Source organism: Crocodylus porosus, unplaced genomic scaffold (genome assembly GCF_001723895.1).
Source record: "Crocodylus porosus isolate Cpor-Errol unplaced genomic scaffold, CroPor_comp1, whole genome shotgun sequence".
Classification (NCBI taxonomy): domain Eukaryota; kingdom Metazoa; phylum Chordata; order Crocodylia; family Crocodylidae; genus Crocodylus; species Crocodylus porosus.
Genome location: NW_017728947.1, coordinates 43292903 through 43317352, shown reverse-complemented (window position 1 = coordinate 43317352; position 24450 = coordinate 43292903). Strand labels below are relative to the sequence as shown.

Genomic DNA, 24450 nt, shown 5'->3' with positions numbered 1-24450 from the left:
AAAGCATGATTGCCAGAGTGAAATTTGGCCATGTACATTTACTAGAGAAATTAAGTTTAAGCGGGATACACATGATGGTTAAAATCCTAGTCTAAATACCTTCTAGATTTTTGTGTTTAATGCTTTTTTTTTAAACGAGTAGTTTTCTATACTCATAGACAAGATCCATACAATGCTTTCAATCAGGGATTCTCAAAGAAGCTGTCAGAGCACCCTGGGGTGGCACTGGATGTAAGGAGATAAGTGTGGGCCCAGTCTATTCTCTCCCTGGATGCTGCCCACCTCCCACTGACCAGCCTCTCTGCAAGGCGGTTAGCACTGTAATAAATTAGTTTTTGCAATAGCATGTTGCTCAATTCCCAAAAGCTAGGATTCTATAAAAAGGTAGAAAACCAATGCTTTAAATGCTTGGATACCACAATGAGTACAGAGTAAACATCTAAATCTGTTGATTCTGCCATGTAAAATTTATAGAAAGCTTGTCACTGATCTCTCAGCCCTGGAAAGTAAATACAGAAGTCTTAATCCTGGCACAATCAGCAAAACCAAGTCATGTTCTGGTAAAAAAAGTGAATTGAAAAGACCAGACTTTTTGCTTTTATTTGTACCTGCACCAAAGTTATGGAATCTTTTTTTTTAGGTCTAGTGTCTTGATGAAGTTGATAAGGAAGTTCCATCTCTGGCAGGTGAGTCTTCATGTGACTGATTCATTTTAATAGTTTGACTGAGTCGTCTTCCCTGTCTACTGAGGCTTCAGGCCACCTAGCTAATTTCATACCACCCAAATTGAGCAAGTCAGCAAACTGCTGGCAGCTGTACTTGCATAAGACTTGTGAGAGTGGTTTAGACAGGTGAGTCTCAACCAGGGTGAAGGCAGGGTAGATCTGACCAAGATAGACTGCGAACACAATATTTCCTGGGCTGGAGCTCAGGTCATCAGATGCTCTCTTCATACTCTGCTTTCAGGATATCCTTTCCTGGCATCTGATGAAGTGAGCATCAGCTCAGAAGGCTTGTACTTTCTCTATGTATCATATATCCAGGGGCGGATCAGGGGGAGGTGCACTAGGGCACTTGCATCCACCCACCAATCCTGCTCCACCAACTGCCTGGCAGTAGCAGCAGCAAATCTAGTCAGACAGTGCTGAGGTAGCTACTTGACTTCCTGGCTGTTTCTAACACCCCTGATCCCTTCTCAACTCTATTCCACAGTTGTTATTCCTCTCTTCCTTTTAATGGTTGCGATGTTCCTCCCATCAATCTAGCCTTTGTTTTGCAACTCTGCTGTGTGTTAGGAGCTTCATTCCCACAGAAGCCAATTCATAGCCCTGCAGATTTGTTTGTAAACTCATTCTGATGAAGTTATATTTGGTTTTACTACAATCCTAGACTGAATAATCCAGCTCTGGCCCTCTAGTTTATAAAGGAACCTTCCTATTTCTATCTAGAGAAAAATGTGCTATATTTTATGTGCTGATGCCCCTCAATCTGTACCCTCCCTTTCAAAATCCTACATCTGCCTATGCTTATATCTCTAGATGTATTGCTACCCTCCAAACTTTGTGTGCACACACTCTAATCTAGTTCATCTAAGAGGGGCCCTGTCACACATTCAAACTAAAGCTGGATAGAACCCAGGTATAAAGTTGCTGCATACTTTCAAGCACTAACTTTGGAGCTGGTTGCATATGTTCATGGTGTGATCATCCCTTTGCAAGCATGGCCAGCCTACACTTACTGTGTGATTCACTATTGTGGCATACGTGTAACATAGGGCAGCCCAGTGCCTCTCTGAGGCAAGGACCGGTCCGAGCTATGCCATCCTCCCTGGAGGCTGCCAAGCTGCAAGCCCACCTCTGCAGCCTTGACCTGGAGGCCTCCGCACCTGCCCCTTTAAGAGCACAGCTCAGTGCGTGGCACAAGCCGCGTTCAAACCGCCCAATGAGGCGGCGGGGGCGAGGCCGGCGGCGGCCAATGAGCGCTCAGGACACTGGGAGGTGCGGGCGGGGTAGTGATTTCAAACCCCGTTGCTGAGGAGGCTCCTGGCTGCCCGCGCCCGACCCAGCCGGGCCTAGGTGAGCACCGCTACCTGCCCTGGCCCGTCGGACGGCCGGCCCCCCCGCCCCCGCCTGCCGGGGCCCGCGCGGGGTGTGGCGACGCGAACCCTGGGGCTTCCCCGGTGCCGCCCGCCGCGCGTGGACCCTTCCCCCTCGCTGGGCGGCGGGTAGGGGCAGGGTCACGGGCGGGGCAGAGCTTCGGTGTCGCGGCGGCCCGTGGGTGCCCCGGGATTGGCCGGTGCGCTGTTCCCGGGCTGAGGCCTTGCGGCTCGGTGGCGGCTGCCTCTGCCTGGTGCGTGTCCTAGTCTCCGGCGGGACGCGGGGCCGTAGGGCTTCTGGGCAGCCGCATCCTGCCTCTTGCCCGCGGCTGCTCCTCGGCTGCAGCCTACGTGCGAGGGGCAGGCCTTCGCGAGGCGTTCAGCCGGGCTGCTGGCTGTCCGGGGCCTGTCTCTTCTGCCTCGGAGCCGCAAGGTTTCTGCTGCTCCTGTGCAAGCCCCCGCTGGAGCAGTTTGATTCCAGCTGTCTGGAAGTGGTTCTGTTTCTTTGGTTAGGAGGCAGCTGTCGTCGTGGGCGCTGAACTTCAGGGCTGTATAGAGAATCTGGGAAAACAGGAGTGGGAAGGGACCCGAGGAGGCTGTCTAGCCTTGTGCAGTGGCTTTCAATATGTGGTCCGTGGATCTCTGGGGGTCTGCAGAATACATCTAAGGGGTGTGTGAAAAACGATTGTGATCTATCAGAAACACGCAAATACTCATGCTTACAATTCAGAGAGGGCTGCACCTCCTTCCAAATTCTTTAGGAGTCCGCAAAATGAAAAAAGGCTGAAAACCACTTATCTCGTCCAACCCCTTGCACAAAGCAGGGCTTTCCCCACCGATTATCATCCCAGCCAACTCTGTCTCCCTGGGTCTTAAAAACCTCTGAGAACAAAGATTCCACATCCTCTCTGGGTAAATGATTCCAGTGCTTTACTACCTACCTAGTGAGAGTTTCTCCTCATATCTAACCTCAGCTTCCCTTGCTTCAACCTGAGATTGTTGGTCCTGTATATTGCATAACTCTTCCAGTTCTCATTTGCAAAAAGAATAGAGCCATTTGTTTTGTTGTTGGACTGTCTGCAGTGAGAGGGTTTTGCTCTACTGTGCTGGCAGGGTGATGCCATATGAGCTCTGAGTTTACACTGTCTGTCTCTGCAGGCCATGGGCCCTAAAAGATGCATATTTAGAAAGATGCTGGCAGGTAACCTCTGGCCTATATTTAAACCTAAAAAAAAGGTTACCAAATTTAATATGGGTAGAGGTGTATTTGTAATATACTCATGAAATACAAGTGATGAGACCAAGAAGATGGCAGTCAAGTGAGTAAGCACTAGCCTTGTAGGTATTGACTTCTCAACATTCATAGATCAACTGAGCTTGTCAGAAGTTGACCAAATTCTGTCGGTCTCTTTCCCAAGTTTGGCCTTGTTCTGGTCTCCGATGCTGCAAGGATAAGGAAACTTCCGTTTTGAAAACTTGCACATATTTTCCTTGACCTGCAACTTTTGTTCTGAAAAAAAGCAATTGTTACATCAAAGCATACTGAGCTAAATACTAGCCAGGTTAGTAACCTGTGCTTCTAACATGGCTCTCAACAGAAGCAACTAAACTTGGAGTTAAAAAATGTAGTGAATAATTCTCAGGAAGCTCAGAAAACTAGAGGGTGTATGTGTGTGCATGTGAGTGAGATCTGTATGCAATTAAAAGACCTAGATTGTTACTGAAGGGTGGAAGATTGGTGAAACTGGCCAAATTATCTTAAACATTCCTCTAGAGATGTAAGGTGTCCTATATTTCTTTATGTATTAGAACCAAATACATGCATTGTAAAATATAATTCTTTATTTTTTTACATGCATGTTTCTCTTCTGGATTGTGATTTAAGGCATTTCCATGCTAATGTTTGCCCTCTTTCTGTTATGATCTAACAACCTAAACTTTACATATATGAAAAGATGCTAGTTGCATGTCTAATGACCTTTGACCTAAAAGCTGTCAAATAAAAGCATGAACCCCTATTTTGCTGAGCAACATCTGGAATTTGGGCCCTTTACAAAGAACAGAGGGGAAAAAACTGGGATTTGAGTATCTGATGGAGAATAATTATAATTCTCTCCAGTTTGTTAACAGTCTAACTTGTAAGCTTCCATGGTGAGCAACTAGAATGATCCCAAGCAGCATATCCATATATATGGTTAATATTAAGGCACTCAAAGTTATGATGCTACCAGAAAAGAAACTCTTGTACAGAAAGTTACAATATGCATCTGGTTCCTTCACCCCTTCTCCCCACTTCCCTTTGACTTTGTTACAGGTTCAGGATAACTTGGTTATTTTTTATTCTGAATTTCCTGTATTCCTGTCTTTAAAAACCTGTAATGTTACGTTCAGACCACTGATGTACTATGACTTGGTTTATGGATTTTGTGCAAAGTTGGGAAGGAACTGAATGGATGATCTCAGTCCATACTAGCCTTGCTATTTTTGTTTTGGCATCAGTTTAACTATTGCAGGTGCCTTTACAGTATAGAACAGCCAAGTGTGAGCCTCCCCTGTGACTTTGAGGAAGGGAGAAGCGGTCTAAAATGTGCTGCAGGAAAACCTGGTAGATCTACAACTAGATTAAACCTTGGCTGTACCATGTGGACAATGTTGTTGTTTTGGGCATCTGTCCAACCTAAGGAGACTCTGGAGCTGAGTTATTGCAGATCACTTGGGGCTGGGCATCTATGCTTTGAAGCAAGGTGGCATAGAAACAATTACTTAAGTAGCTTGGTTACAGCAACTTCCAAACATTCAATAGAGGCAGCTGTTGTGCACTTCAGAAATCTGGGCCATGAACAGAGTTTGTGCCAGTGCCCAGAGCCAAACCCCTTTCTTCAGGCTATCTGAGCAGAAGGCTGGAGGGGCACAGTCTGGCATAATGTATGGATACTTCCATTATACGAGGCTTGGGTGCAGATGATCTTCATTCTAGAATGGGTGCCTTGATCTCAAACAAAAAAGGAAGTGGCATTGCCAGTGATGGGTTACACCTTCAAGTGTTTCTTGGAACCTGCTTTGTTTTTTAGGCTATTGGTTTACACCCCTAGCCTAAGATCCTATCATTTCAGCCCTTCATTGCCACCCCTGATCCCTCCCCAGTGCCAAGCTGTAATTCTTTATTTCATTAAATGGCCTTGGTTGTTGTGTGCCACCCAACTTGGGGTGGGGGAGGGGAATGACCCATCTGTAACCATTGTACACAAACGTTGAGGAACTTGCTCATGGCTTTTAGCTATATGTTTTTGGGTGGGGGCTCCGGCTAAAAACCTGTGATGGGGTATTGACGTTTGAGGCTCTGATTTCATGAATTCCTCCCCACAGCCAGCACCCCCCATGCACCATGGTGTTAGCTCTTGCTGCTCCACAGAGTGGTTTCGTAGCCAGCAGCATGGAGGAGCCTGTGGCCTGTCAAGCGGGCCGGGCAGATCGCTGGGGGCCCACACCCTCTTCCCACGGGAGGGAGCCAGGCGCGGCTGTGCAGCTCTCAAGGGAGGCAGCAGCCAAGGCCCCGCGGGGGTGACGCCGGCTCGGTGGGGTGGCACGGAGGGGCTGGAGCTTGGGCAAGGGCGCGGGGCGGTGAAATGCCGGGAGGAGGGGGGGCCCGATCGCCTTTGTCTGGCACATGGAGGGGTTTCCTCTCCTCCTCCTCCCTTCCCTCCTAGGTATGGCGGGAGGCGGGGGCAGGCGGCGCCGGCTGCAGCGCGCTGCGCCCCGCCCCGCCCCGGAGGAGGTGCCTCCTTCCCAGCCGGGCTCAGAAATGCGGCTCTCTGTCCGCTGCTGCCGCTAAGCCGGGCCGGGCCACGCTGCGGCTGTCGGTGGGTGAGTGCCCGGCCTGCTGCGCCCTGGGCTACGCGGGCCCCGATCGGGGGCGGCGGCTGCGCTGTCGGGGCCCGCGGGGCGGGGGAGGCTGCGGGGATAAACAATGCGGGGCGGGCGGCCTACTCGGCTACAGCCGGCCTGGGGGTGGGTCGCACAGAGCCGCAGCCCCCGGCCGGGCCGAGCTCCTTGGGCCTGCGGCACCCCTCCGGTCGGCTCGGCTCTGCTTGCTCGCTGCAAAATGTCCGCAAGCTGCGGCCTTCGGGGGAGGTGGGGCCCTGCTGGGCATCCCCGGGGGGGGCGGTCTAGGGCCTGGGCTTTAGGCAAGGGGGTGTGGGTACAGCATGAGCTGCCCGCTGATGGACAGAGCCAGGACACTAAGGGCTGCCTTTCCAGAAGGCCGACAGGGGAGTAGGCTGGGGGTGGGGAAGGAGGGCTGCATGCATGCCATTGGAGGGGGAGGTTATCTAGTAGGAGGCAGCTTGTAATGGGTGTTGGGGGGGGGGTGTTCATTCAAATGTGTCTGACATCCAAACTGCTGCTGAGGAGGATTCAGTCCGTTCTGCAGAACAATTTTAGCTTGGCTTGTACCTTAGCTTTGCAAACATCCCATCTTTGTGGGAGGGGTCTGGTGAATAAACACTGTCCTACCAGTAGCTGCAGCCCACTTTGTCCTCCTTAGAACATGGGCCAGGTTCTGTCCATGTTGGCCTTTTGGGGGTTTTAGCTTCTGGATTCAGGTTGCCTTTTGCTCTTAGCTGTGTGGGAAGGTCAGTTTGCTGCATACAACCTCTTTTCCATTTCATAAATGTGCTTGCCAAGCCACATCAAAGAGCCTATATTGAAATCTGCCAGAGAAAGTAGCTGGCTGTGTTGTCATTGGCCTAATTTATTGAGCTCAAGATTTTGATGAATTCCCATGAAGACAGGTGTATAACAAGTGACTTGCTGAATATTGGAGTCTGAACCTAATTAACTTTTTGTTAGTGTACCGCTTACTTGCTTGGAAGTTGGGAGAAAAAAAGATGTTATTTTTCCTGTCACATTTTAGAGAGCCATCTTGTTGGGAGTGCATTTTTTCCCCATTTTACTTTGAGGATGCTTTAGCTTGTTTCAGTAGCCCCTTTCTTCTGTTGAGGACCTATGGTGGAGGTACCCAGCATCCTTCTGGGTAGGAATTCCTTCAGCACAGGCACCCTTTTAACACAGTGGTTCTCACCCTTTTTGTACCAGGACCTATTTGTAAACATTGGTGGCCAGTCCTGACCCAGTGCCATTCATGCCTGACCTGCTGCCTCCAGGCCCCAGTCTCACAGTGTTGGGGGATGGAGAGCCCCTAGTAGCCCCTTGCAGTCTGGAACTCCCAACAGCCTGCAAGGGAAAAACCACGGTTTCCTCTTTCTCATTCTTTAAAGAAGAATTCATTTTTAAAGTTTGTTGATCTATTTTTAAAATTTGTTTGCAACCCTTTCATATATTCTTGTAACCCATTTTTGGGTCATGACCAACAGGTTAAGAAACTCTTTCAGTGCGTGCAGATCTCATAAGAGACTTCTCTCTTCTTGAAAAATCAACAACCACCCTACTTCCATGGCTTGGCTCAATATTTTGAGAGAAGAATCTCTGGAGAATAAAGCCCTAACAAGCTTCATATCAGTAATCATTCAGGAAGTTTGTTGCTGTTCACCAAGTTACTCATTCTTCTGACTCCTCATTACTTCTCTTGTAGGCATCAAAAGTTCATGATTGGAAATCAGAAGTGTAAAACCTACTAGAACCAGCCTAGTTGCTGATTTGGACATCAGTTTTAGAATAGGAGTGGTCTTCAACATGCAAAAAAGATTTTAGGAATGTATGAGGCTCATACTTAAAAAAGAAAAAAAATAGAAACTTCAATAGATAACTCTTCTTCTGCTTGATGATATCTTGAAAAGTTGTGGTCCAGAAAGCCCTACTAGAATGTGTTAATATGTCCTAATTTTATTTTGCTAAACTCATATCCTTTTTTGAAGTAGAACTTGTGTATATAGAGCCTGATCTCAAATGTGTTTCAAGTGTATTCAGTTCTTTCTGTCAGGAAAACTATATACAGAAAAGAACAACAACCTGAACTGGCAATTGTAATATCAGCTAACCCTTGTTGTGGTTATAATTCTGACCAAATGAAGAAAACAGTGCTATAGGAGAAACTAAGGTGGCCTTTATGCCTTAGCTTTTCAAAAATAATCTTCTTGGGAATGGCTTATTAATTTTTTCAGAACTTCAGAATTTAGGGTCTTCTGAAAAAGTTTGCTTTAGTTTATAGCAGGGGTTCTCAAACTTTGTGATACCATGACCACAAGTGCTGGATGGCAGTGGCAGAGGATGGGGAGCTGCCACACGGCAGCAGCTGCCACCGTTCCAGGTACCCCCTGGGAAGCTTGCGGCCTCCTTTTAAGTTGCTTGTGACCCCCCCCCCCCCCAAAAGGATCGCAACCCACAGTGTGAGAACCTCTGGCTTTATAGGAATAGCATTGGAACAGTGGACTTGTACCCGTAGGTGGAGAGAGAGAAAATTATTTTGGGGGGCTGAGTGTGTACATGCATGCACGGGGAGGGGGTGGTGGCTCCTGTCATTCCATGCACCCAAGATCTGCGTGTGAGGTGAGGGCCGCCTGGCAGGTGGCTTGGGCTGGGCTGTGTTCAGAGTGGGCAGTGGTTCTGGGAGTGAATTTTGGGGTGGCTGCATCCCCCACCCCAGTCCCAGGGCTAGTTGCCTGGCCCAGCCTCCCTTCCTAGGAAGAGCCCAGTGCAGCCCCAGCCTGCAGCAAGTGGCAGCCCACCTTGCCCTGTGCAGATCTGGAGTACATGCCCCCCTGTTCCTCCTGGGTATGTAGCAGCAGGAGCCAAGCTGCTCCTGGCTCAGTCCGGAGCCTTGCCAGCTGTGCATTGCTTGCCCCAGGCCCACTCCCACCCCACCCCTGCTGCAGCTTCCAGAAGCCTGTGGCAAGACGACTTTGTAGCCCTACTGTTGCTCATGTGGGGGGGGGGGGGGCTAAGCCCCATTAGCCACTCCCCCCTTCTGCTGCCTATGCTTATACCATGTGGAATGATAATGCTCAGATACAGAAGTGATGGAGATGGAAAGAGTTGCAGCAAATAACAATTTCCTTGTGTCCATTCTCGATTAGGACAAAACAGTTTTATTATTATTTGCAGTTCTTATGGGATGCAAGTCTGGAAGCTGAAATTACTAATTTTGTTGAAATAAGTGCTATACTTCAGAGTATCTCAACTAAGTGTCTGCCATTTCATTATTGCCACACATTTGACCAGATGACAACACTTTTGTTAATGATGACATCGCTTACAAACTGTTCTAGACTTTTGGACTCTGAATAGAAGTAAACCACAGTGCTGTTTTTTTTTAATCTTAGTGAAACTGAAATAGTTAAAATTAGCAACCAGTTTGTAGCATTTCAGGGTTACTTCAAACTTTCACTTAAGGGTTGCCTTTCCCCTTAATGACTTGGTGTCTTTGGTTAATTTGTCCACCTCGCTGTGTGTTCCCCTGAGACTTCCCATTTACTGACTCTTGCATCTCATGGTGTTGAACCCTTTCCTTTGAGCAGCATATAGCCTGCAAGAGTCACTAATGGTTTTGTAGCTACAGGAAATTAAAAAGTTAAACTGGGGTCACAGAGAGAGTACACTGTGATGTTGGCAAAACATGTTCAGGTAGGTTGCCATAGACCAGTGAAGCTTGGAGGCCACAGCTTTTAGTTTTCTTAGCCCTCTTGCCTCTGTAGTTGCTGTGAGGTTTGAAGAATCTTGTCCCCACCCCCTTCTTTGGTGCTTTTCATATTTTAACTGCTCAGTCTCATAGGAGCTTGTCCTACCAAGGATTGTTAGGGGTTTGATTCCCCGCCCCCATCTGCAAACTTACAACTATAAATCTTTTATTGATCGTGATAATAACAAAATGTTCTCAAGCTTGCTTTGGTTCAGTAGTCTGTGGGGCTTTCACTCTTGGGCTAGTACCAAATTTTTAATAATTGAGATTGAAAGAAGCAAAATATGCTCCTTATTTGAATTTTTTTTTTTTCATCCTAGTTAACAGTTTCACTGGTAGGAGGAGCTCCAGAGGTCAAACACTGCAGTGTTGTGAATCCATTAGTAATGGAGCAGTCTTAATATAGCTTGCATTGTTGTCTACAGAGGTTACTTGCTATTTAGATGTTAGAAAGTAAGGGATGGCATTTATATGCCTTTGGTAAGAAGCTCTCAAATGGTAAAATTAGAACAGTGCTTTGCAAAACATGGCCATAACACTTTCCACTAGCATTCAAAGAAAAGTATGCAGAATCCATTAGAGGGACTTAAGGTATGCCTCAAATGACAGTGGAAGCAATTATTTTAAATTGCTTTGCTCAATAAAGGTAACATACGAACTGTGTAACATGTTGGACACTTAGATTTATTAACTGCCTTGCAAATTTCTTGAGAAAAGTGATCTTTGAGATGGCAAATCTCTAGCTTTTTTCAGAGATTTTTTGCTGGTTAATCATTCCAGCTGCTTGCTTATAGGATGTTGGGTGTTTCTTATAATTTCCAGATGTTATATGCAATAGCATAAAAAACTGTGTTCCTGTACTATAACTGCCACATGTTATGTGACTGAAAATAGGAGGGAAGGTGACACACAGACCTAAAAGAAGAATGAGGCAGAAGATGCCCAGGAGATGATGATTATTTTATGAAGATGTCATCTGTGTGATAAACACCTGAAAACTGCTGCTTTTTGTGGTTGCTCTTATTTAGGATATAGGATACGCACAAAGCCATAGGGTTATAGTTTAGATCAGAGGTGGTCAGTTATTTTGGCTGGAGGACCACTTAAGTTTTAGTGAGCTGTCAAGGGCTGCAAGGGAAAACCTGTCCCTTGACAGGTGCCCCACCCTCTGGTCACCATCTTGGAAGCAGAAGTCCCACCCCTCACCCCTGCTCTTTGTCCCTGGAAGTGGGGGGAGGCTTGCCATCTGAACCATAACAAATCCAAATCATATACTAAAAATCAAACATTAGTTACTATAGCATTTTAATTTTATTTGAAAAACGATTTGGTCTTGATTTCTGTGCATTTGCACAGTATATATAGAGGCGATTGCATGATAGCTCAAAGTTTACTTTTGTATATTATGTGTTGGAGGAAGATGTTTGTGTTGGAGGAAGATGCGTGTGTTGGGGAGGCATTTGGGAGCTCCCCATGGCGCGTAGCCTCCACTGCTGGCAACAGCAGTAGCAGGCAGCAGGTCTTCAGGGTATCCGTGGCAGGTAGACCGCCCCTCCCCAAGCAGTGCACGGATCTGGCAAGTCCTGGGATTTGCATGTGGCAGCAGGGGGAGTGGGGCAGGCCTGGAGTTCCCTGTGGCTCATGAGGGGGTCCTGAGACTTGGCTGAAGTGGGAGAGGGCAGGGCTCAGCCCCATGAGGAGTGCAGCAGGGGCAGCTGCTGACCAGACCAGATACAGTTAATTGGTGGGTGCCCGCCTAGAGGCTGAATGAAATTTCCCGGTGGGCTGGATGCTGCCTGCAGGCTGTATTTTTACCTGCCCTTGGTTTAGATAATATAATACTGAGCTAGTGCTTGTGTTCAATGGTAAAAAGCATCAGCCTGAGTAAGTGTCAGAATTGTGCTGGGCAAAGTGGAACTTTCAGCAGCTATAACCTTGCCTCTTCCTGTTGCTTTTCTCACCCTAATGCAAGAAACAATATTGGAACTGTAGTTTCATCCACTGTCTTGTAACAAGCCTTTGTTTGACACTGGCAGATTTTTGGAATAAACAAAAATGCTTTTACTGGAAAAGTAGCAAGCTCATGTTGCTGACTTCTCTTCCTGAATGAAATGGACATAGATGAGGGTTTGTTTTGAATAATCCAACTGTTTAACTGCTTGCAGTACTTCTGGATCATTGCTCATAGGTAACAGTAATTTCTTCTTAACGAATGTCTGTTTCTTCTAGGTTTTCTGATGAATCTCTGGCTTTTGTATCTGCAGCTCCTTAAAACTAACTCAGCAACATGAAATAAGTCTGGGTTTCTCCATTGCCCCTAAGAATTCTAAATGGGTACCGTAACATTGTTAATTTTTCTCTGCTGCTGCTTTGCAAAACTACTTATGAATAGCAGACACTTGGAGCTGTCTGCAGCTTTAGGAAGACAGCATTGCATCTGTTTATGTTTGGACTATGTCCACACTTGCTGCACTTTGCAGATAGTATACCAGGACAAGAATACTGGTAACATGCCCCAGCATGGATACATCTTATAGTTTATTCTCTCCTGAGCAAAACAGGCTAGGATATTTTGCTGGCAAAGTAGGTTTTTGAGGCTTTTGTTTTCTTTTAAGGTCCAGTATCGTGGCCTTATTTTGTTTCTGGAAGGTTGCCTTTGCATTTAGAGGGGCTAGAAACAAATCTTCCTCCCTCCAGCCCCTCCATGGCATGCCCACCACTACTGGTAAGGATGCAAAAAATCCATTTATACATAAGCATTGTGAAATAGGGTGACTTGAAGGAAAAATGAGGATGCTTTGAATGTTAATTGGGAGGTTGTTGAAAGATAGTGTTTGATGTGTCCCATTTCCAGGAATAGACACAAAAGCAAACAAAGAGTGCTTGGAAGAAGAAAAAGGAACAGTTCAGTTTTGGAAGAGAAAACATCAGATAGGAATAAGTTCAGTTATGAAATGCTTGTAATGTAGATTGACGTACTGGTGCCAGAGCTGCTTTAACAAAACTTTTTCTGTAGTACCTTTGAAAACCAATTTCAAAAGGTTAGTTCTGACTCTGGATGCAGGTAACCTTTTCTTGTCGATAGTGATGTCTGGTATTAATGGGCAAATCTGACAAGGTAAAACTAAGCCTGGTATAAATATGCACAACATCCACTTATACATGTAGCAGTTGTGACTATAACTTGCCGTAATGGTTAAATTTTTTTATGTAATTTAAAGCCACATAAACAAACCCAAGCAGCCTGGTTCTATTCTCTCTTTTGTGTTTAGAATTTGAGAATAAGTTGGGAATGGTCCTTAATTCTTACTAGGTCTTTCCTTTTAAAAAAACTGAATAAGGTATAAGAAGTTCATGGGGTATATTATTGGTCCTATAACCTTTTCTCCTTGCTACCATAAAAATGTTTTAGTGTTGCTTCAGTAACTGCTGATTCTGAAAAGAAAAAAAACCAATCACATCTCATCCATGTTTGCAAAATGGGAAGGACAAATTACATAGTAACACTTCAGAATATATTTGATATTTTCATTGCATGCTCAGTGTGTAGGTCCGATGCTTACTTTATCTTATGGGACCTGAACCCATTCAGCCTCCACAAGAGAGGGCTGAGGGGGGATCTAGTGGCCTGTTACAAACTAGTCAGAGGGGACCAGCAGGCATTGGGGGAGTCCCTGTTCCCCCCCAGCACTGCTGGGAGTGATCAGAAATAAGCGTCACAAGCTGGCAGAAGGTATATTTAGGCTACGTATCAGGAGGCGCTACTTCACAGTCAGAGCGGCTAGGGTCTGGAACCAACTTCCAAGAGAAGTGATGCTGGCTCCTACCCTGGGGGTCTTTAAGAGGAGGCTAGATGTACACCTTGCTGGGGTAGTTTGACCCCAGTACTCTTTCCTGCCATGGCAGGGGGTCGGACTCCAATGATCTGCTCAGGTCCCTTCCGACCCTAGAAACTATGAAACTGTCTGTGGAGACAGTGTGCAAATTAGCAGGTTTATGCATCCGTGGTGAGAACAGTAAGTTTAGCCATACCCTTAGAAGCTGAGAACTGTTTGAGAGTTGCATGAAAGTAACTTTCTAGTACAGGTTTCTTAAACGAGAAAAGAGTGAGGCTGTTTATGCTGTGGATGGTGTAGCTACGGTGTATCAGGGGTGTGTAAGTTGCAATTCTGATTGTTGTGACTATTAGTAAAAGATCCTAATGCATACACAATAATACTAGGAAATCTGTACTTATATTGTTGCCACTTGTTTTTCCTGTGGGTGAGGTGTACTGAGTGGAATGAACCATACAGTAAAAGAGATTCATTGTTACAATATAAGCTCCCTAAGAAAACTTTGGTTATAGTAGGACAGCATACCATACCTCTTGGTAAAGCGCTTGTAGTGCAGATGAGATTGGCCCTTTTAGTGTTACCTGTACTTCTCGACCGTACCTCTTAAGTGCTATTCTTGATTACTTGTGGCCACTTCAAGTAGATCATCCCCGGATTGGCTTCATTTATTTGTATATGTAATACAGGGAGCTCTTTACTGCACAGTACTGTTTTCACTCTACTTGCCTCTTGTTCCCCTGTAGTAGCATTCTTTGCTTATTTTCTGTACAGTCAGATTAATCATGTGGTGTGTCTGATTGATTGATTGGCATTGGGTCTGGGTTGTGTCTTTTAACTACCAACATTTGTGTTTGGTTTAAGAAACTTGAATTAATATGAATTTATGGTCCTAAGTGAAAGCAAATGTACTGCTGGCTGATGGCTTTGTGCTGGATACCTCTGAATTGGTGACAAAGCTAAGCTGTACTGGTGGCATGAAAAAATCGATGTACCTAAAGATCGTAACTCAGAAAGCTAAAATGGCTGTCCTTGCACTAGCAGATAACTTAATACTGAGTCAGGGCACCTGTTGCTGAAAACAGTTGTCAGCAAAGAGCCTGTTTTCTAGTGTGGAAGAGTACTTGCCTCTTCTCAAAAAAGCCAAACTTGCTGTGATGTTTACTGTGCTTTATAAGGCTGAATTCTGTATGTTTTTATTTCCAGTCTTCTGAAATTCTTTTAGACTAAAACTTAATTCCTCTGTAGTATTACTGATTGCAATACCGATGGTCTGTAATAGTGGTATTCAACCTCCTAACCCAGGGGCGGGCAATTGTTTTGGCTGGAGGGTGCCTTAATGAGTTTTGGTGAGCTGTTGAGGGCCACAAGGGCAGCCCTGCCCCTTGATGGGTGCCCCACCCCTGGTCATTATTTTGGGAATGGAAGTCCCACCTCTGACCTCCAACTTTTACCACTGGAAGTCCCTCCTCTTGCCCCAGAAGTATTCCTTTTGAGATGGATGGTGTGGCCATCTTGAAACTGGAAAAGAACCCAAATCATATAGTAAAAAAATAGAGTTGCACCAATACATCAGTTCTGTATCAAATCGGCACTGATATGAGGAAAATTGAGAGTATTGGCTATCAACTTTTTTGTCTGATCTGGCTAATTAAATGTGTGCAGGCTGTTGTGGGGGAAGGGAAGTGGCCTGGTGGGGCAGGGGCGTTTGAGGCCTCGGGGGTGGGGGAGGGAGTAGGGCTAGGGCAGGTGCAGGTGTTGCCTGGGAGGGTGTGGCACAAGATGGAGCTGCGGCTCATCTGGGGAGCAGGGGGGGGCTCCTGTCACTGCACACACCTTGAGAGGGTATGGGGGGGAGGGTTTCCCCAGGTCTGCATGCGTGGCAGGGAGGGCTGCAGGTGGGGACCAGGGCTGTGTGGAACTCTTCCTGGCTGGGGGCTGGGCTGCACTTGGGGCAGGTGGTGGCGGCACTGGTAGTAGAGGTTGCAGCCACCCCAAAATTCGCTGTAGCCCCCACTCCCTGTGCTGCTGCCATGGTGCGCTCCAAGTGCAGCCCTGCCCAGCCCCAGCTGGGAAGAGTCTGGCAGCCTGGCCTTGCCCTGTGTGCAGATTTGGAGGCATATGCAGCAGCAGGAGCTCCCCCCCCTCTCCCCACAGTAGACTTACTAGCCTGACTCTGCTCTCCACATTGCAGGGCTGCAAATTGGATCGGTATCAGGCAGTATATGACTTGTTAAAATGTGGTCATTGCTATTTGCCGCAAAAACCTCTATTGGTGCGCCCTACTAAAAAAAATCAAACAACTAGTATAACTTATTTTAATTTAAAAAAATGCTTTTGTCCTGATTTGTTCAGGATCAGGGCTGTCCTTAGGGGTGGGGTGAATCGGGGCAATGGCTTGGGGTCCGGTGGAGCTGGGTGGAGTGTGGTGACTTGGTGTATGGCTGCTCAGCCCCTGCTTCTCCCTCCCCCCCCCCCCCCCCCCGCTGAATCTGTTGTGGGCTTCTTCATGTCTGGGTTGCGCAGGGGTGGGGCCCCACAAAGGCTGACTTGCCCTGTGCCCCGCACCCTGCTTGGGTCATCTCTGCTCAGGACTTTGAGCAGGGGTTGGACTAGATGACCTCCTGAGGTCCCATCCAACCCTAACTTTCTATGATTTTACATGTGTTTGCTTCGCTTAGTGTATCTAGAGGCAATTGCATAATAGCTCAAAATTAGTCTTATTCTTGTATATTGTGTGCGCAGAGGAGTAAGGGGATGTGGTTGAGGTGGGAGTTGTGGGAGGCTGGGGGTATGGTGGGTGGAGGTGGGTATGTGTGTGGTAATGGTGGGGCTTGGAGTCCCTGGAGTATGCACGTGGTGGCAGCTAGTGGGGTCAGCCCCAACCGGCCTCATAGCTTGCAGCTCCCCATGCTCCCACCCCAGTCCCCAGCTGCAGGTGGTGGCAGCATGCGGGTCCAGCCCCATCCACCCCTGTAACACACAGCTCCTTCCCAAGGCCCTGGCTACACATGGTAGCAGTATGCAGGGTCAGCCCGGCCCCATAGTGCTTTTACCCAAGTCGCCAGCCAGCCACGCCTGGTGGCAAGCCAGGCTCGGGTGGGAGGTGGTTGCTTACCCCTCCTGCAAGGGACTCGCTGGCTTGCAGAGGGGCAGCCCAGGGCTGGATGGAATTGCCTGGTGGACTGTATTTACCCTGTAAGCCATATTTTTGCCTACCCTGCTCTAACCTGTGAGCCCATATCATCCGGTCCATGGGTCTCTTCACCAGTCCAGAAATTTGGCAGCAGGCAGAGATGACTTGAGCAGGGTGTGGGGCCTGGGGCAAATCAGCCTGTGCAGGGCCCTGCCCTCGGACACGAGGAAGCTGGCAGTGGATTTGGCCGCAAGTGGGAGGGTGGGGAGCCAAATGACCTGATTCAGCGGCAGGATGTGGGGGGGAGGGGGAATGTATCGAGTGGCTGGACATGAAGCTGGGAACAGCACAGTCACTGCAGCCGCTCTGCCCAGCGCCGTGGGGTCCCTGAAAGTGCAGGGTCTGGGGTAGTTGCCCTGATTCATGTCCCCCCTCCCCCACCCTTAGGTACAGCTCTGGTGACAGGGAAGGTGATTGCATTAACTGCTGTTTCCCTGCCAACTTATTGGGCTTGTGGGGAGCCCCAGGGGATGTATGATGTGGCTGTGTGCCCTGTATAACCAGTGCATAGGATCATGTCAGTAAATGGCTGGATTGTAGCCATAGACCCACCTTGCATGCGGAAACTGGCTCGTGGTTCAACCCCATGCCATTCTTTCAGCCCACAAGGGCAGAAGGTCGAGTACCACTGGTTTATAATCTTCAACTGTGTTCAGTAGTATTCCAAGGCTAAGAAATTACTTCTGTCCTAAGGGTGGGCAGCTATCTGTAACTACTAGCATGATTGTTGCATTGGCTAAAAAATTATAGGACATCTTTATATTTGTGTTGCAGGAATAATTTAGAACTAGCATATTACAAAACTTGTTGGTTTTTTTTGCAGTGAATTGTTTCTTTTTCTTTCTTCAGGTACTATTGTAATTATAACAAGAATCTGAGGCACAATGGGAGACGATAGCGAATGGATGAAACTGCCCATTGACCAGAAGTGTGAACACAAGGTAGGAAGGAGATATTTTTCTTGCCTTGTCCTGTTTACTCAGTGAGCATGATTGCTTTCTACTTCTGTATTTACTAATAGCACAAAAAATGGTAGTATACTGACAGTCCTGCATTGGGTGGGTCCTTATTTGAAGCTGCCCCAGTTTTACTTCAGCAGAAAATTGAAACTAGACAGTAAGTGGTGTTTCTTGAACAGAACTTAAATTTTGTGGTGGCCTAATCTGAATAGATCAGTTTGTGATATTCCACATGTATAATAGATGTGTCTATATCAGTTTATCAGCAGTTTTCCAGCAGCAGTTCACCTATGAGGAGGGATGGGAAGAATTGACAGTCACCTAATGTTCATTCTTTACCAAGAGAACAGTGGATGTGTATTGTCTTATTATCCAGCTTCCAGTAATTTGCAAAGAGAGATCTTGAGATGACTGGTGTAGAGTAAATGTCTCAGTCTATAGAGAAGAAATAAACTTTTACTGTTTTGAATTAATGTGGCTTACTCTTGGTTTTTTTGGGGGGAGGTGGAGGAGGACATGTACTAAGATACCATATTTAAGTGTGCTTCTGTGCATGACTTCCTTTTTTTTTTCTCCCTAGCTGTGGAAAGCCAGACTGAATGGCTATGAAGAAGCTCTGAAACTCTTCCAGAAAATAGATGATGAGAAAAGCCCTGAGTGGTCCAAGTACCTGGGTCTGATAAAAAAATTTGTGACAGACTCCAATGCAGTGGCTCAACTGAAAGGATTAGAAGCAGCACTTGCCTATGTTGAAAATGCTCATGTAGCAGGAAAGTAAGTCCTTTTTTCCTTTTACTAGAGGTGCACTGATATATTGGTCCTATATCGGATCAGCACCGAGATGGGGAAAATTGAAAGCATTGAAAATCGGCTTTTTACCTGATGCGGCCGATAATGTGGCCAATAAATGCCCCATGCATGCGCACAGCCAGAGCATGGACAGGGCCAGGAGTACAGCCTGGCAGCTTGGAGACCAGCATCTGGCTGGCAAGTCTGGTGTGAGGGGAGGGAAGGTGCGTGGGGGCAGATTAAAGACCCTGAGGGAGGGAGTGGGGCTGGGAAGGAGCTGCAAGTAGCTCATCTGGAGGACATGGGGGTGGGGGCCAGGGGCTGTGCTTGGGGTATGTGGCAGCAGCATTGGGAGGGGGCTATGGGAAGGCTACAGTGAATTTTGGGGTGGTTGCAGCCCCCCCCCTTAGCCATGCCACCAGCACCGTGGCCTACCCTGTATGCATCGCAGCTTGGCCCAGCTCCTGCCAGGAAGAGCCCGGTGTACCCCTGCCCTGTGCAGATCTGGGGGCACAAGGCCCCCATGCCCTCCCAAGTTGCATGCAGGCAGAAACTGCACCCTGCTCCCCCTGGATGAGCTGTTCACGGCTTCGTCCTCTGCCCTGCCCCAGCTGAGCAGCGCCTACCCCTGCCCCACTCCCTCCCTCATGGCAGGGGGCCTCAATCTGTGCTCCCCCTACCCGCCAATGCTAGTCGCCCAGCTGCATATCAGAATCAGATTGATATTGGCTGATTTTTATGACTCCTTAAAAATTGGCCATTAGTATCACTCCATAAAATCTCTTATCGGTGTGCCCCTATTTCAGACTTTTACAAATAACACTGTAAAATGTGCCCCTCTTAGGAAGGGCTCTGTTAGCTCAGGCAGACATCACTTAACAGCATTTCTACATGTTACCCTTTGTTAATTTGAGGATTTATTTTCTGATGTAGAGAAACTGTTAGTGGGTGGCTGTGAGTTTCCCTGCTAGTATGTTCTCTGTGTTGTCAGTTATTAGACTCTTCTGATGCTATTACTTTTAGGTTTTTGGACATAATCTCTTCCGAGATTATTAATACAAATTGGTTAAATTCTGAAATGGGAAAGAGTGAGACACAAGAGTTGAAAAATGGATGGCAAAAATTAAAGTTCCTGTTCTTAATTGACTGTAAAACTAAGTGATTTGATGCTTTAAATCCTCTCAAATGTTATAAGGAATTCACAAGTTAAAATCTTTCTAATGACATTTGAAAGTCTCACTCCTCTAACTCCAAATAGGGAGTGAAACTAATTTCTATCAAAGCCTTGCAATAGTACTTACTAGTCTACCAGATATTTGTGCCAATACTATACATTACTTTGTTTTAAAATGCATTTTCTCAATAAACAGAGCTTCTTTTGGGTTACTGTGTGACTGACAAATATCTGAATGGATTTTTATTTTTATTGTCTCTATAGTAATTTAATTTATCATTCAATTTATAGTGTAGTACAACCATCTCTTCCTAAAACTCAACTTTTTGGTTAATTCTCTTGGGTGCTACTGAAGATCTTGTGTACCTGCTATCAAAGAATACTTCTTTGTGGAAAAAAAGAGAAGTAGATTTTTAATGAATGTCTAGGGCTGAGAAAATCGCTTGGACGTTTTGCTAGTCTCATAAGGAACATATAGGAATAGTGGTGTAGGATATAGTTGCTTTTTCTGTGGAGGCTGAGGTGAAACTTTTTGTATTTTTCTTTTTGATATGTAATGAGATTTCTTTTTAATCCAATGGCTTTGTTCTGTTAACTTGCAGAGAAAGTAAAATGTGGCTGGAGGAAAGAAAAGATGACCAGTTAAGAGAGTCATTTTTCAGAATTTATTTGCTCAGAACAGCATGAAAAAACATAGACTTTCATACCTGAATTTTTAATATGAAATCAGCAAGCTAGTAGGTCAGCCTATTCTGCTGGATGTAGCAACAGGAACTGGCTAATCTTCAGTCAGTAGGTTAAGAAAGTGCCCCCAGAAATTGTTGATTTACATTCTTATTCCAATGACTGGGAATTGTGTGGTTAGTCCATGCAACCAGAATTGCGTGTGTACTGGCTGTTATGGACATACTTTTTCAATTTTTGAATCAACTCTTGGATCTTTAGAATAGTTTGTCCTTGGCAATCCAGGATTGCTAGTAGCAATGTTGTCCCAGTCTTTATAACTGTCTGCTTTCATAGTTTAATAGTAGAGTTTACTGAGCAAGATCCACTTTGCCAATAATTCAATGAAAAAAATGGCAGTTTAATCCATATTTTATATATTATCTCTGCATAACAAATTAGAGGAAATAGTATATATTGTAATGATACTTTGTCAGTATCTAAAAACACAGCAGGCTACTATATTTAAGGGCTGAGTTCTGTAGAATAGCAGCCTGCCTCTGTGAAATAGCATATTCACCTTTAACTTTTTTCTAAATCCCTCCTTGAACCCACTTTTTAAAAAATCTTGCAGAATATACTGTCACATGCCCAGCTTCTAACTTTTAAATGTTTCTGGTAATTTAGAACAAACGGTTCTATAGCAGAGTTTGCAATCTTCCTAGGGTTAGGTCTTATTGTGCTAAGCTTAGCTTGCAAACTCCTTAGGGATGGTCTGCATCTTCTTCTTTTATGTGAAAAATACTGTTTTTGTGCACTGTACTTATAAAATAACATAAGGTTTGAAGCCTTGAATTCTTAAATGTCATCTCCTGGGGAAATGATGATACAGTGTAGGGTTAGCATAATAGCATTTCTTAGTAGGTAGCTGTTGATCCTTTTGAATTATGGTGTATGTGTGAGAGATCACCTAGACCTCGTATGCCTGGGCAGGACTTTGGAGGATGCCCAGACCTTCCATCCCACCCTTAGACCATTGACACAGAATCCAAAGGCCAGACTGAGTCCGGATGTTCAGTGCCTCAGTGGCTGTTATTATACGTGTGTCCAGGAATTGAACCCTGGTCTCGTGTATGGCAGACGTGGATTCCACCACTGAATCACAACAGTAGGTTAATATTTATGAGTTTAAAATAATGCTTTGTGCCTACAGCTGGCTTAGAATGTTAAATAAAAGGGACAATAGGCTCATGAAAGAAGGTGAGTGATGAGGCGCGCCCATGAGCTTGTCAGCGGTATGTCCAGAGTCTAGTAATGTCACCGTGGTTGACCTAGATGGGATTTAACTTCTATGAAGTGAGGTTTAGTAAGTTCTTGCCCAGATATTGGGCATTACTAAGTGTAAATTTCCCCTGATAATAGAGCTAATTATGTGCTCATACTATCTGAAAGTAAAAATTTATCTTCTTTCAGGACAACAGGTGAAGTGGTTTCTGGAGTTGTAAATAAAGTGTTCAATCAGCCAAAAGCCAGAGCAAAGGAGTTGGGCATAGACATATGTCTAATGTATATAGAAATTGAGAAAGGGGAACCAGTACAAGAAGAATTGCTCAAAGGTCTGGACAACAAAAACCCTAAGATCATAGTAGCATGTATAGAGACACTGAGGAAAGCACTAAGGTAAGGTTTTTTTGTTTTGCTCTTTTATAAAAGGTTGAGGGTCTGTTATGTAAGCCTTTAGAGAGGCTCCTGGAATTCTGTATTGCTGAATCTTTTTAACATAACTTTAGTGAATTCATACAAATTGCCCTGAGAGTTGCTCTGGGAGGATAGTCAGATGTAAGTGTTGTCTATCCAGTTGCTCGTCATGTATCTGGGTCAATTTTACTCTTGGCAGTTAGTTTGCTTCATTTTTTTTTTTTTTTTTGGATGAAAATGCTTTGCTGAATAGTATAAGATTTCTGGGCATTATGGGTGACATCCAGATGAGCATGCCCATGCAGTATGTGATGCCACAAACACGTTGGCAGTGCCACATACTGCACAGTCAGGTGTTCTCTGTGCTGCAAGGGTGAGCTGCCCTAGGTTTGTTTGTTTTTTTTTCTCCCCCGTGGGGTAGTGTTTTGGGGTTTTTTTAATTTTGTTTAGGTTTTTTTTCTAACCTTGGGGGGGACGCACTGGAAAGTGAAAAGTGAAGCTGGGCTGCCCGGAGCTGTGCTGTGGCTGCCAGCCAGGCTCTGCCTGGCAGGATTGCTGCAGCTCCAGCCCCGGGAGGCCCCCAGAACCCCAGGTAAGGCTGCTGGGGCCAGTCCAGTGCTGACCCCAGGCTCCCCTACTGCCCATGGGGTAACTTACCGCATGCCAAAGGTTGTTATATCGGGGCTCATCAGGAGACCATATCAGGAAAAATATAAGTTAACTTGTCGTAATTCAGGACTGCAGCCTTTTTCCTGGTACTGTTTCGTAAAACCAATTTTACAGGGAGTTACTTGTATCATGTAACTCTTGGAAAGCTAAACAAAAATTGCACCTGCTGGTTTCTGAGCCACCTGGCTTCTGTGAGATGACCCTGGCTCACTAATTATCTGGTTCAACAAGTGAGACAATGGCACATGCCTTAACTGCAGTTTACCTCCCAGGATAGTCCAGGGAGATTCTAGCATGATAAAAAAGAAATGAGTCACAAGCTTTAGTCTTTGGATTAAGGGCTTTGAAGCAGTTTAAAGACCTGGTTTTGTTATCCAGATTTGGGTTTGGGAGGGAAGTAAGTGTGATGGGGTGGGTGTTTTTTAAGTCTCAGACATCAAGTAACTACAGGTTCAGACTACTAAATGATGGCCGTAAATACAGAACAACTTGATAATAGTGCACAGTGTGACAAAACTTAGTACTTGCCTTGGTTTATGAAAAGCATCAGCTATACAGGTAACTCTTTTTCTAGAGCCCCAGCTATGCCAAGATATTAACTTAAGTGGATGACACTTTTTGTGAGTGAGCCTTCTAGACTTTACACTTCAGCATCGACCCGCCTTCATATTTTTATTTTTCAGTGAATTTGGATCAAAAATAATCTCACTAAAGCCAATAATAAAAGTATTGCCAAAACTTTTTGAGTCTCGAGAGAAGGCTGTTCGAGATGAAGCCAAACTCCTTGCTGTGGAGATCTATCGTTGGATAAGGGATGCTCTGAGACCCCCGCTACAGAACATAAACTCTGTCCAGGTATGCTATTGGTAGTATCTGAGTGAGATATGAATGAACCCTTGGTTCAAACATTTTCTGTTTTAAAATGCTTCACAACCTCCTTATTATATGCCAGATGGGATATTTTCACTTAAATCTCCCTTGTGCATTCTTGGCTTGCAGGAAACTTACTATTGGCCAAAAACTTCCAAGCATTGTCTTCTATAAAATAGTTTCTTAAGCTTCTGTATCTTTACAAATGGAAACTGAGGTTCAGCTTTCTAGTTGGACTCAGGAAAGACTTTCTATGAGTTAAAATGAAAAGGATGGTGATTCTTCTTCTTTGTGAAAATATTTCTCATCCTTTGTGCAACTAGGTAGTTGGTAAATGCCTTGCATCAGAATTAGCCTAGTCTAGCAGTTCCCAAACTCTGTCAAATTGTGCACCACCAGTTTAAAATGATACAACCTTAAATACCACCAGCAAATTTTTCAGTTCAACCTTAAGTACCACCAGCAATTTTTTGTCATATACAGTAATTTATAATAAATCTGTTAACACATACAGCCAACTGGCTGGAGGGCCGCACCCAGAGGGTGGTAGTAGATGAGTCCTTCTCAACCTGGAGGGACGTGGGCAGTGGGGTTCCGCAGGGCTCGGTCCTCGGTCCCGCACTGTTCAACATCTTCATCAGCGATTTGGACGAGGGGGTAAAAAAGCATCCTGTTCAAATTTGCTGATGACACTAAGAAGTGGGGGGACGTGGGTACATTGGAAGGATGCAACAGGCTACAATCAGACCTCGACAGGTTACAAGGGTGGGAGGACAAGAATAGGATGGGTTTCAACACAATCAAGTACAAGGTGATGCACCTCGGGAGGAACAACCGGCACCATTGCTACAGGTTGGGGAACTCCCCTCTT

At 45.7% G+C, this 24450-nt stretch overlaps 1 protein-coding gene across 4 annotated transcripts in view; it reads left to right on the top strand.

The window, feature by feature from the left end:
* Window positions 1-1976: 1976 nt before the first annotated feature.
* CKAP5 (cytoskeleton associated protein 5) overlaps window positions 1977-24450 on the top strand; it is a 77962-nt gene continuing 55488 nt past the window's right edge. For 2 of the 4 annotated variants that reach the window (XM_019551393.1, XM_019551391.1), the window contains exons 1-5: window positions 1978-2075; window positions 17607-17698; window positions 18297-18490; window positions 21816-22022; window positions 23393-23564. In XM_019551393.1, coding sequence (XP_019406938.1) covers window positions 17642-17698; window positions 18297-18490; window positions 21816-22022; window positions 23393-23564 — 630 coding nt within the window. In that variant the 5' untranslated portion in view covers window positions 1978-2075; window positions 17607-17641. Of the gene's footprint in view, window positions 2076-5876; window positions 5960-17606; window positions 17699-18296; window positions 18491-21815; window positions 22023-23392; window positions 23565-24450 lie in introns of those variants that run through there. The other 2 variants (XM_019551395.1, XM_019551392.1) reach the window with 2 other exon arrangements.